General features: G+C 39.9%; 1 protein-coding gene and 1 non-coding gene across 2 annotated transcripts in view; both read left to right on the forward strand.

The window, feature by feature from the left end:
* Nucleotides 1-310: 310 nt before the first annotated feature.
* Nucleotides 311-16,044, forward strand: part of LOC126088419 (nucleoredoxin-like protein 2) — a 67,201-nt gene continuing 51,467 nt past the window's right edge. Inside the window, 3 exon segments of the mRNA XM_049906560.1 lie at nucleotides 311-332; nucleotides 8,337-8,497; nucleotides 8,577-8,677. Of these exon segments, the coding sequence (XP_049762517.1) occupies nucleotides 311-332; nucleotides 8,337-8,497; nucleotides 8,577-8,677 (284 nt within the window).
* LOC126090340 (U6 spliceosomal RNA) lies at nucleotides 14,591-14,694 on the forward strand. Its single transcript, XR_007521183.1, has one exon. It is a non-coding gene; the product is annotated as a U6 spliceosomal RNA (small nuclear RNA).

Below are 16,044 nucleotides of genomic sequence, written 5' to 3' on the forward strand. Positions count from 1 at the left end.
CACCGACATAACGATTCCTACCAACAGGAAGACGTTAAAAGTTTTAGTTTTAGACATCAATGTCCAAGCAAGCATTGAGCCAAATAATACCTAACACGTGCGAATCTATGTATGCTGTAGAAGGATTTAATGAAGTGAAGTACCTCAGTTATGTAATATACCAACTATGGCAATTTATAGATTTTTTTAAACATGTTTGGAGGCATATATATTCCAATAAATTATGAGAATGTCTACTGTGGTGTATTTTACTTTGTTTCTAAGTGTCTGGGTATTTTCTGTTTCCTGCCTGAAATCTGCTTGCAGCAGAATGTCTTCAAACTAGTGCCAGGGTTCTGGGTTGTCCCAATAGCTTCCCTTCTTGCTTAGTGCAAAGCACTTTTGGAGTTCTCATAATTTGGCGAATTTTTGCGACAAAATCTACACCTATATCTTTAAAATCTTAAATTTCATTCTCAAAAATTTGATAGAGAAGCACTGTCTTTTCTTCGTGGACTCTTTTCTTGCAGTTACGCATTCTCTTCTTAAGATGCACATCTTCTTCGTTAGGTTGGCAAGAATGTTGCTATTCAGCCACGATTCTACCATCTGCAATTCTTAAACAGTCTCCGCACTAACTACGTTCGCAATTCATCACAACCAGTTCATATACCTATCTCACTTTCTGTGCACCCAATAGTGACGGCAAGGCTTCTCATTCATTACTTAGGCCTTCCAAACTATATGGAAGCGAAGGCTGTCGGCGAGGGCAGTATCTTACTGACGGTGACAACTCTTCTGCTCCTGGTGAACGACTGGCGTAAATCGACAGTGGGGGACGCTCCGGTCGGAAAACCCACGATGCAGAACTGCTTGGTCAGAAGTCCCACAGTACATGTGTCACCTTTAAAAGGGTGGGAAACACAACAGTCAGAAAGCTCACATAGCCTAATGTGAGCTGCCTTAGCAGGCCGTTCGTGCAATGACTGATTACAAAGTATTTTTCAGGCAAATTCTAGCCGAACTAGCAGTGGGGCAGAGAGAGCCCCAGTTGGTAATATGTGGGAGGGATTTCCAATTCTAACATTTGTGTTACAACTGAGGTAAGACTATCAAGAACTTTGATAAGAGCCAGGGTATGAGAACTTTTTTAATTTGGTTCTGGGAAAATATGTGCTGCACCACAATTAACGTGTAGGTCTATTTATTTAAGTGTATAGAGCGTAAGGTCGATGGCTTACTCGACAAGTAAAGTGTCACACCTATTTCTTCTGCCTTAGTTCCACTGAGAGGCTGGTTACATTGTGCTTCTGTAATTTGCTTCGTGGGCAGTTAGCCTGACTGGCAGTAATGATACACCTATACAGCCGCCCATGGTGGAGTGACGGCGCTCTCTTTATCGATACCCCCAGCTGACACAGACATGATGCTATCATGCTGTCCTTCGTAGAATATTCTCTATCCTCTTTGTTAACTCTACTGGGTAGGAATTCTAAAGTAAGGAGCAACATCGAAGCATCAGTCGAATGATGCTTTTATAAGCTTAATTCATCCTATACAAATTACAATTTCTTAGGACTTTTCCAGTTAATTGCTGTTTAACATCTGGCTTTCTTACAATCAATTCCATACGGTCATTTCATTACAAATTTCTCCAGACATATACTTTTAGATACATAATGGATATCACTATTTTCAGTGACTGACTACTAATTATGCAGTCAAATGGTAACCACCTACTTTTCTCAATAGGACACATTGCTTTTATGTTGAGTGTGACCTACCAGATCCTGCTGCATGCGTTGATACCCTGCAGAATTCCCTGCATTTGCTTGTAGTCAACTAACTTTTCTTCTGATATTGAAAAAATAAAAAGTTTAAAGTTTGCCAATAACACTGTAATTCTATCAGAGATGGCAATGACTTTGGAAGATCAGGCTTAAGGAGACTGGTTCGTGAACACAAGGCAAAATCTTAAAAAGTTGTGAGTTTTCTAAAAAGTGTTGCTCAAAGGATAAGCGTTGGAAGCCCATGTAATGCTGGAACAATTTGATGTATGAACCACAGGTTTTGGTCTCACACTTTCTTCTGAGTTATATTTCGTTTTGCAAGGAAATAAAGCATGTTAATTATTTATATGCAGCATAGATACACATATCTCGAAATAAAAACAAAGTAGAAACTTAATTTTTTTCTGTAAGATCCTTACACTATTATGTTTAAAGCAGACTTTTAATAAGATGTTGCTCTCACAAATTATGGAAAAATTTTTAACACTGATTATCAAACATTTCAGTAATTAACTCATAGCGTTTCTTTAAAGAATTGTTTATTTTTCGAATTTAAGTCATAAGAAAAGTCTGCTTTTTAGTTAAATATGTTTTGAGATAGTATACAAAATTTTAGCAATCTATTTTTAATAGTTTTTAACCAGAATATAAGAAAAAGTGAACCTCAGGGAAATTCAAGTTAAAGAATGTTTCTCTACCTACCTTGCACAATACTAATCCATCCCAGATCCATATTTATCTTGTTTCAGATGTTGTTTTCCCTCCATTTTATTTTTCAGACGTTTTCATCGTGTTCTAGCTTCTTTGGGGCCTTCCAGTACTGATTTCTCTGCTTCGAAGAGTCAATGACAATTGAAGTTCTCTGTATATTTAGTCCACAAGGCATTTCCATCAATTCTATGACCTTAAACCTTGACACTGTACCACCACTGTAACATAGCAGAGCATCCAGCACAACCATTCCCAAAGTATTTAGTCTCACAGAACGATGGTATCTATTCTCATATACATTTGTTAAAATTGTCATCTGGGTTTTGAATTCTGCCATATAATTACTTCTCTAACAGTTTTGTGCAACTAACACATTAGAGACTAAAAAGTCGGTAAAAAGAGAAATGAGAACAAACTTTGGTTTTTAACAGAGTTGTCTGCATTACATCAGGGTGTCATTATGTGTGCAGACACTTCTAAATTCTATAATTTTGGGACTCTCTTCGGTACCATTTCCTCGAAATAATTGTTTTCTTGTTCTGAAAACTACAGAGAATTTTTAAGACAAAAATTTAAAAAATAGGTTTCATGACGCTTATTTGCGTACTAGCCCTCTCAAAAATGAATATCAACAATACTAGAACAAGGGTAACAGAACTTATTGAATGCTGAAGGAATTACATTAGGAAATAAGACACTATAATTAATGGATGGGTTTTGCTACTTGTCTAGCAAAATAACAGCCCATTTGTGGAGAAGAGAGGATGTAAAATGCAAGCTGGCAATAGCAAGAAAATCCGTTTGCTTCGTAGAATAGACTTGCATGGGGAAGTGTATCAGACCAGTCTTTGGACTAAGGACTGCAACAAAAACTACATTGTAAAGAAAGTTTAACACAAAAATTACTCAAACAGATTGTGTTACTGCGCTGATGATGTAAGTCAGATATTAGATCGCATTTGTAATGTTGCGTAGTTAATAAAATCTAAACTAAATTAAACTCCGTCTGAACAGGCCATGAAGGCCCAACAGTCAAAAGTCAACTGGCTCGGCTAAGAAATTCATCAGTCGAATAGAAGAGGTTGGCCACCAACAAACCCTGTATGTTCTTCTTAAGGTGTGTGTTCACAGCTGTCAAGATATTGAAAATATGTGTTCCACAATAATTGTATACGTTCTTTTCAAATACATCTGAATTAACGTTACTAACCGCGGACCGCGCCTACTTAACACCGATTACGTCAAAATCTATGGTACACGAGGTCTGTTTGAAAAATTCCTGAAGTTTGTTCACAAAATTTTTCTGCGCTTACCTTTTACTTATTGTGTATGGTGTCCTCCGAAATACTCTCCTCACAATTGATACAACTCTCCGAACGCCGTTTCCACTTCCGGAAGCAGTCTTAGTGCTCCTCTGGCTGGAACGCGCGAAGCGCCGTCTGCGAATTTTCATTTATCTCGTTTGTCGTTGCAAATCTTCACCCTTTCAATAGGATTTTCAACTTTGGGAATAAAAAAAAAAAGTCCTCAGGGGCCAGGTTTGGAGAGTACGGAGGACAAGGCAGCACAGTGATTTCGTTTTTTGTGCAATAGTCATTCACCGACAGGGATGAATGTGTGGATGTGTTAATCGTGATGTAGGAGCCATGAATTGTCTCGCCACATTTCAGGCCGTTTCCTTCTCACATTTTTTCGCAGGCGTCGCAACACGTCCTGTTAGTACCATCGATTAACACGTTGTACCTGTGGCACGAATTCATGATGAACTAATCCTTCAAAGTCAAAGAAAACTATCAGCATGGCTTTGACATCTAGCCTGACCTGACCAGCTTTTTTTGATCTTGGAGAATCTTCCCCCATCTATTGTGAAGATTGATTCTAGGTCTCAACAAGAAAACGGTAGGCCCACGTCTCATCATCAGTTATGATTTTCTTAAGAAACATCTCGTCCTTATTTGCACGATCCAAACGCTCTTCACAAAATGGTTCAATTGGCTCTGGGTACTCTGGGACTTAACATCTGAGCATATCAGTCCCCTAGAACTTAGAACTACTTAAACCTAACTAACCCAGGGACATCATACAGCCGGCCAGTGTGGCCGAGCGGTTCTAGGCGCTTCAGTCTGGAACCGCGCAACCGCACCGGTCACAGGTTCGAATCCTGCCTCGGGCATGGATGTGTGTGATGTCCTTAGGTTAGTTAGGTTTAAGTAGTTCTAAGTTCTAGGGGACTGATGACCTCAGATGTTAAGTCCCATAGTGCTCAGAGCCATTTGACATCATACATATCCACGCCCGAGGCAGGATTCGAACCTGCGCGGTTCCAGACTGAAGCGCCTAGAACCGCTCTGTGACACCGGCCGGCCCGCTCTTCACAGATTGCGAGGCGAAGATCTTTCTGATCTTGACTCATGAGCCATGGGACGAACTCGGCGGCAACACGATTCATTCCAAGACGCTGTGTCAGATTTTCATGACATGATCCAGCCGAAATATTGCATTCTTCTGCAATCTCTTGATAGTCAATCTTCGATTGGCACGCACAATTTCGTTGACATTCCTGACATGAGTGTCATCGGTAGACGCTGAAGGGCGTCCTGAACGAGGATCATCTTTAACTTCCGTCCAGCCATTTTTAAACCGTGTGAACCATTCGTAGCATCGAATACAGCTTAAGTACTCATCAACGTAGGCTTCCTGCATGATTCGGTGTGTCTCTGTAAAGGTTTTCTTGGGTTTCACGCAAAATTTAATGCAGGCGCGTTGTTCCTGTAACTCTGCATCTCGAAATTAGCAAACTATGCGACACAACGTTCCACTCAATACAGCACTGAACAATAACTAACAGACATACAACAATGAAACTACCGGGAGTTACACAGTAAACACAGGCATGTGCAGGGATGGCACCCGCATTTCGCTCCAACACACCATTGGCACGATTGAGAATGTTTCGTAATTTTTTGAACGGACTTCTTATGGTGAGCTTGGCCATAGATGAAAGTGACCGTAGTGTGAACTCCAGGTGACCAATCATTTCGAAGACACAGCATTTTTGATACGGGTCGGATGAGGCAAAAGCCATTTGTGAGTAGCCTACGTTAATGTAGTTGACAGGCAGCGCTTGGCGTAGTACAAAGAGTACAAAATGCTAATCCGAACATTGTGCGGACGAAAACCTATAAGGAAACTTTTTTCTTTTACTTTCAATTTTTACAATACCTACGCTGCAAATTAGCCGAAATGATGTTCAATATGCTACATTTATTAATATTTTTATAAAAGGCATGAAAATAAAAGGTAAATGAAAATTTGCGATTGCAAATAAATTTCGAAGAAAGGATAGTACTTAAAGCGCGTAAAAGGACTCTGCAAATAACATTCCAAGAAGGGGTTGTAATTAAAGCGTACAGGACTCCGTATTCTGTTAGTTTCATTTTGACCTTCCCGCAGCTCTCCGCAGCGATACGTGAGCACTAGATTCCTAGTGCAGGTACGGTCGGCCCATCGAGAAGGGGAAAAAAATCACACCCCGAGAAGAATGCATCAAAATACGTCATATTGTTTAGCACCCACAACCCTGGCCAATATTTGGCAAACAACGGGTTACCCATGGTTAGCTGCCAAACTGTGCAGTGGTTCAAATGGCTCTGAGCACTATGGGACTCAACTGCTGTGGTCATCAGTCCCCTAGAACTTAGAACTAATTAAACCTAACTAACCTAAGGACATCACACACATCCATGCCCGAGGCAGGATTCGAACCTGCGACCGTAGCAGCAGCGCGGCTCCGGACTGGAGCGCCTAGAACCGCACGACCACCGCGGCCGGCTAAACTGTGCAGTGAGAGGGAACTTTTTATAAATGTAAACCAAGTATGTTTTCTACAGAAGTGAACAACCATATAATTGTAAAAGTGCAGCGTTTATTGTATGTGTCAGATGTCGAGACAATTACTCCTCCCCCTGCTTTTACGATGAATACCACCGCAGTAGGCGTAAATCATCAACTGTAAATTAATAAACGTATCTGATTTTATGTTCGAAGTTCTCGTGTAATAATCCCTTCCTGGAAATTTATTTGCGTTTCCAAATTTTCCTTTGCCTTTCCTTTTCGTACCTTTTCTGAAATATTAGTAAATGTGATATACAGAGCATTATTTCGGCTTATTTTAAGTTAAGTGACGTAAGAACTGAAAGTAAAATAAAGTTCCCGCATAGGTAATCTATCCCACATCCTGCGGACTTGTACTCCATACGCTTAGCTTTACGCCAAGCGCTACCGAGCTGCTAGGTTGACATAAACGGCAGATGCCTCTCCCGACAGACGCACCAAAAATGCTGTTTTTAAAAAATATGCCATCTAAAGCCCTTGCTGGTTGGTTGGTTGGTTGTTTTGGTGAAGGAGACCAGACAGCGAGGTCATCGGTCTCATCGAATTAGGGAAGGACGGGGAAGGAAGTCGGCCGTGCCCTTTCAAAGGAACCATCCCAGCATTTGCCTGGAGCGATTTAGGGAAATCACGGAGAACCTAAATCAGGATGGCCGGACGCGGGATTGAACCGTCGTCCTCCCGAATGCGAGTCCAGTGTCTAACCACTGCGCCATCTCGCTCGGTAAAAGCCCTTGCTCCTGACACTTTTACTTCCGTCAAGCCCTGCATAAGCCACTAATTTAGACGAAATCGATGATGACAAGTAGCTGTGGTCCCCTTGTACCATAGTTCAAAAGTGTATTAACTTAAGAACACTAAACGGGGGAAAATGTTACATTGTTACTAAACCATCGTAACTTTTACTGCTCCAGGTTTATTCAAAAGATGACATGTGTGTTAATTCCTAAGGGACCAAACTGCTGAGGTCATCGGTCCCTAGACTTACACACCACTTAAACTGACTTATGCGAAGAACGATATACACACCCATGCCCGAGGGAGGACTCGAACCTCCGGCGGGAGGGGCCACGCAATCGTTAGACCGCGCGGCAAACGATGTCATAATTTATAGTTTATGCACTAGTTAATTACGATTATAAGGTCTCCAATGGCTTGTCACATACAAAATAAGTACAAAATGTCCTGTTTTACACACAATACTGGCAATACCGGATTGACGGGAACCGCGAATTCATACCATCTGCAATTGTACATTTTACGGGGTCTCAGGGGAATACTGAAGAATGGGATAGAACCAGTCGGCTTTGAATAATGACGTCTCAAAAATAAAGAAACTAATATCTGTAACTGAAATATGACGTCACTGGTGAAAGCTAACGAGTTGTATTCCATTCTTCAGCTGACCCGGTTTAGTAATCGAGGGTTAAAATCAGTTAATTCAAATAGAACTAGATTATTCGCGTGCTTTCGCTGAACTCTACTGGTTTAGTAAGACATCCGATAATTTTTATGACGTAGATTTTACGCTTACGTTCATGTAATTGTAATTCTGCATCCAATGAAAGCTGGACATATGGATGCACGTAATTACTGATTTCAAATCCTGCATACTTCTCCCTGCTGGAATAATTACAAATCCACGTCAAATATCATATATTTTTATAGAAATTCGGCACTGTAAGGTTTTCTAGGTAGCAGATATAGTCTCGAAAAAATGTGGAAGATAACTAAATGTGCAATAAAACCTGTGATAGAGGCTCACTACGTACAAGTAACGAAAAGATACCAAAGAGTAATTATTCAGCTCTACTGAACTTCACTGACACGTGTCAAAGATAATGAAATGTGCCTGCCTCAGTTTCCTCCTCAATTTCACGCAGAGTTGTGCTCTTATTTACTCGTTCATTTGACCTTGTACTCTGCTACGCCGCACAATCACTACTATTATTATATGAATTAAAGCTATGAATTTGTTGGCTGGAAAATTTCTGATAGACAAAAATGGTGCATCAATTCCTGTGGAAGAAATTTTGCAAGGGACTAAACTTATTCTCCTTTACTTTGCAGCGGCTTGGTGTCCATATTCTATATTGTTCGTTGAAAAACTGAGAGCTGTGCACGAAGTGAGTACCAGTCTGAGGGTGTACGTATTTTTATTCTCTGTGCTGAAGAGCTTCAGTAATGTATCTTAACAATCTACAGGAAGCAATGAATTTTGAGCTGCCTATCCAGGTAATTTACATATCGGCAGATAACAGTGAATCTGAAATGTTGCAACACTTCTCTGAGAGCCATGGTCATTGGTATGCTGTGAAATACGATGACGACGTAAGACCGTGTGTACCTTTGCTGATACTATTACATTTTATATTTGTGGTCTTAGAAGTAAGATTTGCAAGCTTCAAGGTTTCGGATACCATTCAAATAAGAGCAAGGAGGCAGCTTACACTAGGTTTGCCATATCTAGCTTGGACCTCGTCGGGACACTGAGATGGGGGTATAGAAAAGCAATAAAAATTTATTTAATATAATTACTTTTTATTTAGAACACATTACATGGAACTTCTTGTAGCAGAAGTAGTTGCTACACCATATTTTTCGGAATATTTCACTTTTTTCAGCAAGTCTTTTTTTCCCATTTACGTATTTATAAAACTCTATGTAAGTCAGCTTGTAGTTGAACTGGCAGTATAACACTGATTCCACACTCCTCGGCAGCAGTCAAGTTCTTTCGTCAGCCCTCTAGGCTAATGTCAGCGAAAATACTCTTTTTCACAGTGACGTTATGTGAGGGAATAGAAAACAAATTCACATAATTTTAGCAGTTGGTATCTGCGTTCAGGATTTTCGGTTTCCTTAAGAAAGAAAATCCATTTTTCTTCCACAGACAGTTTAGACTTCCATTCTTCCGAGTCACGTTTAGTTTCTAAAAAGTTCCTCACACACATATATTCTTGATAACAACTGTCGCCTGAAATATTCACATCATTGTTAGGTATATAATGGTGTTTTCAATCATCACCCAGTCTGGGGCTTCAGATAGGAACATCCAATCAAATATATGCTAATTATTAAAAGAAATAGCCCATTTCTCTAGGTAATCAAATGCTATAGTATTGAAAGCAATTGTTTCATCCTGAGATTTCTAAATCAAATTAATTATTTCTTGCTTAGGGTTCTTATTCTTTGATTAGATCAAATTCATTTTGGTATGCATGCAAATGAAACCGGCAGTCTTCCTTTCATTCAGACATCTTTGAGTGTCGATTAATATGTTTCAATTATCAAGAGTTTATTTCTTTTCGACACTTTTTATATTTTTTTCGAGCAGAGCCAAGTTTGACTCCAGAAACATGAACTAAATTTCACTCAGCGGACTACTGCAAAAATCTGAAATTATTTTACGTGGCCTGTCTTCTGCGTCAAAAATTTCTTTTAACGGAATCCAAAGCTTAAGAATTCTCTCAACTGCGGACATTAACGACAACCACCTAGTTTTCGAGTAAGAAGAGTCTGATGATTGATATTAATGTACAAGCAGAACTCTTTCAGGCTCTGTCCTTACCGTATACAGAGTGGTCCATTGATAGTGACCGGGCCAAATATCTCACGAAATAAGCATCAAACGAAAAAACTACAAAGAACGAAACTCGTCTTGCTTGAAGGTGGAAACCAGATGGCGCTATGGTTTGCCCGCTAGATGGCGCTGCCATAGGACAAACGGATATCAACTGCGTTTTTTAAATAGGAACCCCCATTTTATTACATATTCGTATAGTACGTAAAGAAATATGAGTGTTTTAGTTGGACCACTTTTTTCGCTTTGTGATAGATGGTGCTGTAATAGTCACAAACGTATAAGTACGTGGTATCACGTAACGTTGCACCAGTGCGGACGGTATTTGCTTCGTGATACATTACCCGTGTTTATAAATGGACCGTTTACCAACTGCGGAACAGGTCGATATCTTGTTGATGTATGGCTATTGTGATCAAAATGCCCAACGGGCGTGTGCTACGTATGCTGCTCGGTATCCTGGACGACATCATCCAAATGTCCGGACTGTTCGCCTGATAGTTACGTTATTTAAGGAAACAGGAAGTGTTCAGCCACTTGTGAAACGTCACCCACGACCTGCAACAAATGATGATGCCCAAGTAAGTGTTTTAGCTTTTGTCGCGGCTAATCCACACATCAGAAGCAGACAAATTGCGCGAGAATCGGGAATCTCAAAAACGTCGGTGTTGAGAATGCTACATCAACTTCGATTGCCCCCTTACCAATTTTCTATGCACCAGGAATTGCATGGCGACGACTTTGAACGTCGTGTACAGTTCTGCCACTGGGCACTAGAGAAATTACGGGACAATGACAGATTTTTTGCACGCGTTCTATTTAGCGACGAAGCGTCATTCACCAACAGCACTATTGGGCAACGGAAAATCCACGATGGCTGCGACAAGTGGAACATCAGCGACCTTGGTGGGTTAATGTACGTTGCGGAATTATGGGAGGAAGGATAATTGGCCCACATTTTATCGATGGCAATCTAAATGGTGCAATGTATGCTGATTTGCTGATGTTCTACCGATGTTACTATAAGATGTTTCACTACATGACAGAATGACGATGTACTTCCAACATGATGGATGTACGGCACATAGCTCGCCTGCGGTTGAAGCGGTATTGAACAGCATAATTCGTGACAGGTGGATTGGTCGTCGAGCCACCATACCATGGCCCGCAGGTTCACTGGATCTGACGTCCCCGGGTTTCTTTCTGTGGGGAAAGTTGAAGGATATTTGTTATCGTGATCCACCAACAACGCCTGACAACATGCATCAGCGCATTGTCAATGCATGTGCGAACATTAGGGAAGGCGAACTACTCGCTGTTGAGAGCAATGTCGTTACACGTATTACCAAATGCACTGAGGTTGACGGACATCATTTTGAGCATTTATTACATTAATGTGGTATTTACAGGTAATCACGCTGTAACAGCATGCGTTCTCAGAAATGATAAGTTCACAAAGGTACATGTATCACATTGGAACAACCGAAATAAAATGTTCAAACGTACCTACGTTCTGTATTTTAATTTTAAAAACCTAATTGTTACCAACTGATCGTCTAAAATTGTGAGTCATATGTTTGTGACTATTACAGCGCCATATATCACAAAGCGAAAACAGTGGTCCATCTAAAACGTTCATATTTCTTTACGTACTACACGAATATGTAATAAAATGGGGGTTTCTATTTTAAAAAAAACGCAGTTGATATCCGTTTGACCTATGGCATCGCCATCTAGCGGGTCAACCACAGCGCCATCTGGTTTCCTCCTTCAAGCTAGACAAGTTTCGCTCTTCGTAGTCTTTTCGTTTGATGCTTATTTCGTAAGATATTTGGCCCGGTCACGATCAATGGACAACCCTGTATATATTGAAAAGTAATTACATATTTTCATGACGATTATTACAAAGTCGACAGTTCAGACTCCAGCAGCGCTTGTTATATTATTGGGGAGAATATGGGCAGGGTATGCAGTTCCTTCTACAGTTTTTCCTAGCTCTTCTTAATTTGGAGAAACACATTCCGCTGGCCGCGTCGATGAAGCCCTCCGAAATTGGTATTGATACTGTCTCCATAAAAAGCGATTAATGTATCTTACGGAATTTGCAGTTGTGTTAAAGTGTCTAGACAAAACTTTGCTCATGTGTCCAATAATTCGTTATTCAGCGAATCAAACTTCAACATATTCTATTGGATTCCGTCAGTTTCAGTACAGTACTGAACAACTAAACGAGAGATCTTTTCAACCTTGTGCTTCGAAAAGTCGGTCCTATGCCGTAAAATGAAACTTCTTGCAATTGTTTTATGCAATCGGTTACGGAATGTGCTGCGATAATATTTTTAACAATTGCTGTAGTAGCTTAGGTCCTGGCTGTAGACTGCTTTGCGGCGACTTTGGATTCAGGATACATCGCAGCTTTCAGTTTTACAGTAAAGTCAAGAGAACTGAAGGATTATGCTTGACATCTTCATAAGCTGTTGTTATTTCTCCAGCAGCAACAAGCAATTCTTCCTGGGTATCTTATTTAATCATGAATGCTCTTGCTACCGCGAATCTATTTGCATGATTCTTCGTAGAAATGTGATGCCTCACATCTGTCTTACCCCCGTGTGTTAAAGAGATGAAGGAGCTACAAATCTCACACAACGCTTCCTGATACGTACATCCTTTCTTGGCGGAAGATCACTCTTTTGCCTAGTCATCCGAAAAGTGACACTTTTTCTTTCCATTATTAGGCATTTCCTTAAGGTATTATAAGCTTATTAGACGGTAAACAGTTGACAATAACACTTCAGTCATCGGTACACATCACTATACACTTCACGCCCTACATACCCGCAGTAAACATTTCAAATATGCCTAACGTGCGTACTTCCACCATGGTGAAACAGCTGTGGGTCAGCAACTTCTGTTAATCAGTACAACGAAAAACTACACCAGAGTTGCAAATTTCACTTTTTTTATTCACTCGATGACTAGTTTAGGGCCAGGTCGCTTTTCAAAACGTCCTACAGGGCAGAAAACGAATATTACACTCGTGTACAGTATAAGTATTACGAAATTTTTAAACAAATGCGAAAAATACACAACATAATCGTTTCAAGACCTACGTAACATAAAAAAATGATTTCCGGAAATGCAAAAAACTATGCCAAAATGTGCAGTACGTATTCTTCTGCTGTCTTAAGGAAACTTTTTTATTTATTTATTTTTATTTATTTATTCTTTGCCATGGACTCCAGCCGAAAATCCAGGTAAGAGGTTTGGGTGTGTCATACAATAGGCTATTAACATCAAACTTGATTTCATTATATATAAATGAAACAAATAATTAAACAGAAATACTCTATAAGCATACAAAGGTATTACATGTTTCACATTACATATGCACACAAATCCAAACAACATACAGAAATGATAATTTTTAAAGGTACATTTCAGTAATGATATAACATATTTAAACACCACTTGGTATTCACTCAAACTGTATATAGGTACATTTCTCTGTGAGATACAATGATTTTTAAAATATTTTAGGTCCGTTTCTGTTTTAATGATTTTGGGGAGTTTATTAAAAAACCTTTTGCCTGCTCCTTCAGGGGCAGTCATAGACAATTTTATATTTCTGTTTATCATGTAGTAATTTTCATTTCCTCTTGTACTGTGTTTGTGTACATCTTTATGTAGGAGGTGATTATCGCTTGACCTTACCGCCGTTATGCTTTGGTATATGTACAGTGAATACACTGTCATAATATTATAGTGTACAAAAGCTTGCCTACAGGTCTGTTTTCGTGGTATTTTTGCAATCCATCTCACTGCCCTTTTCTGAATTGTGAATATTCTTTTTAAGTAGCCAGCTTGTGCACTTCCCCATGTATGAACTGAATAAGACTTCGGGAAAGGGGCGCCCTGTCAGGATATAGAAAACCTTTTGCGTTTATTAAAATGTTCTTCAACCATCAAAAACATGACAATTAAGACAATAAACGTATAAGTCTGCAATGAAATTAATACTTTTAACGCCTTTACCAAGATCAGTGAATTACTTAAAAATCTCTTAACAGTAAAACACAACAGCCCATATACGACGCCTATTAAGAAGTTGCATGCCATGTTGGCACATAAAAATCATTAAATGTGGACAACATTAGTATTAAAGGACACCAGACAATAGGAGATTAAAGAATCATCACTTCCAATCATTTACAAGCGTGAAAACTTTACCATAACGAACTTCACAAAATATCTGATGATAAAACAACTTTTTCTAACATGTCCCAGGTAAAAACAGAAATTAAACCACAAAGTTTTTGCTTACGCGGGTACTAGTATCCTGTTCTTCAGTGGACCTGCATGGTACAAGATATGAATCAGTTGCAGAGGAAACGAAAATTGGAACGACAATCAGACAAAGATATAATTCAAAATGTGTGCAAAAATGATTTAAAATTTCTTAATAACACATTCATTTATTTTTAATTCCGATTATGACGCTTTGCCACAGAACATAAACTATTTATTATCTACGGCTCGAAAATAAACCAATATTTGTGACCAAACTATGACGTTATTGGTCAAAGTGACATACATAACACTGGCATCTTGTACCTCAGATGCCGCGCGGGATTAGCAGAGAGTACAAGCTTCGGCGATACATATACTAAAATTGGAACGATACAGAGATTAGCATGGCCCCCGCGCAAGGATGACACAAAAATCCGGCACGGTAGCTCAGCGTGTTCGGCCAGAGGGCTGCTCGCCCTCTGTAATAAAGAACTAAGTAAAGGAATCAGCTTGACCGGATATCTTGTGACGTCCGCCTAGACCAAACACAACGAACAATACCGAACAAAATGCAAAAAAAAAAAGGGCGGTCTAAGGCGCTGCAGTCATGGACTGTGCGGCTGGTTCCTGGGGAGGTTCGAGTCCTCCCTCGGGCATGGGTGTGTGTGTGTTTGTCCTTAGGATAATTTAGGTTAAGTAGTGTGTAAGCTTAGGGACTGATGGCCTTAGCAGTTAAGTCCCATAAGATTTCACACACATTTGAACATTTTTTGTACCTCAGTTGAACTACCAAAATTGTATCCTATTCATCCATCTTCTTCTAAAATGTCCCAGGTAGAAACAGAAATTAAACCACAAAGTTGTCTTTTACAAAGCACCAAAAATGTACTTGCCATCCTGAATGAAGACAAAGTACAAACACACTCATGAACGTGTAGGATGGGAGCGTGGTTGTAGGGGGAAGGAAGAGATGAGATGGTTGGGGAGGGGGTTGGGGGGGGGGGCGGAGGATGGAGGGCTGGGAAACGGGGAGAGAGAGGAGGAGTATGAAGATGGAGCGCAAAAAGGGGAGGGGGTCAAGCAGGCAACATGGCAAGAATTTAAATAATATATTGTCAGTAGTAATACAAGAAAATTATTGAATTTGGACTGGAAACGATTTTTCATCATTTTTATAATCAAATAAGTAAGAACCGCCATATTCAACAGAGAAACCATACGTGACTCAGGAGTAATCGTACAGATAATATGTGCTAACATCCCTCAGGACGGCAAGATGGTTTTGATGGTTGGAGAACACTGTAATAAATACAAAAGGTTTCCTGTATCATGATAGGGCGGCCGCTTCCCAAGATTTCCTTACGGTAACGAAAGAAGTAGACTGCCAGTTACTGTAGCCGCTGGAACTGTTCGTCTGTACATTTTTGAAATAGTTTTTTGCATTTTCGGAAATATATTTTTGACTATGTTACGCAACTCTTGAAACAATATGTTATGTTTTTTGGCATGTGCTTAAAATTTGGCAATGCTTGTGTTATACAGGTGTGTAAATTTCGTTTTCTGCCCTGTACGATGATTTGAAAATGGGTCCCGGCCCGAAACTAGCCATCGAATGAATAAAAAAAGTGAAATCTGCAATCTGGACAGGTTGTTGTCAGTACAGATAACTAAAGTGCTTTCGTTGTTCGTAGTACATTCAGAGAGAATCATCTCATCAGATCGCTGTTCAAATGGGAACTGCCCCATTCTTCAGTGAGGCACTGCTTAAATAGTTACAGCCCCGAACTACTGGAGCTGTCTGGTATT

The sequence above is a fragment of the Schistocerca cancellata genome, chromosome 6 (assembly GCF_023864275.1).
Source record: "Schistocerca cancellata isolate TAMUIC-IGC-003103 chromosome 6, iqSchCanc2.1, whole genome shotgun sequence".
In the NCBI taxonomy this organism is placed as follows: domain Eukaryota; kingdom Metazoa; phylum Arthropoda; class Insecta; order Orthoptera; family Acrididae; genus Schistocerca; species Schistocerca cancellata.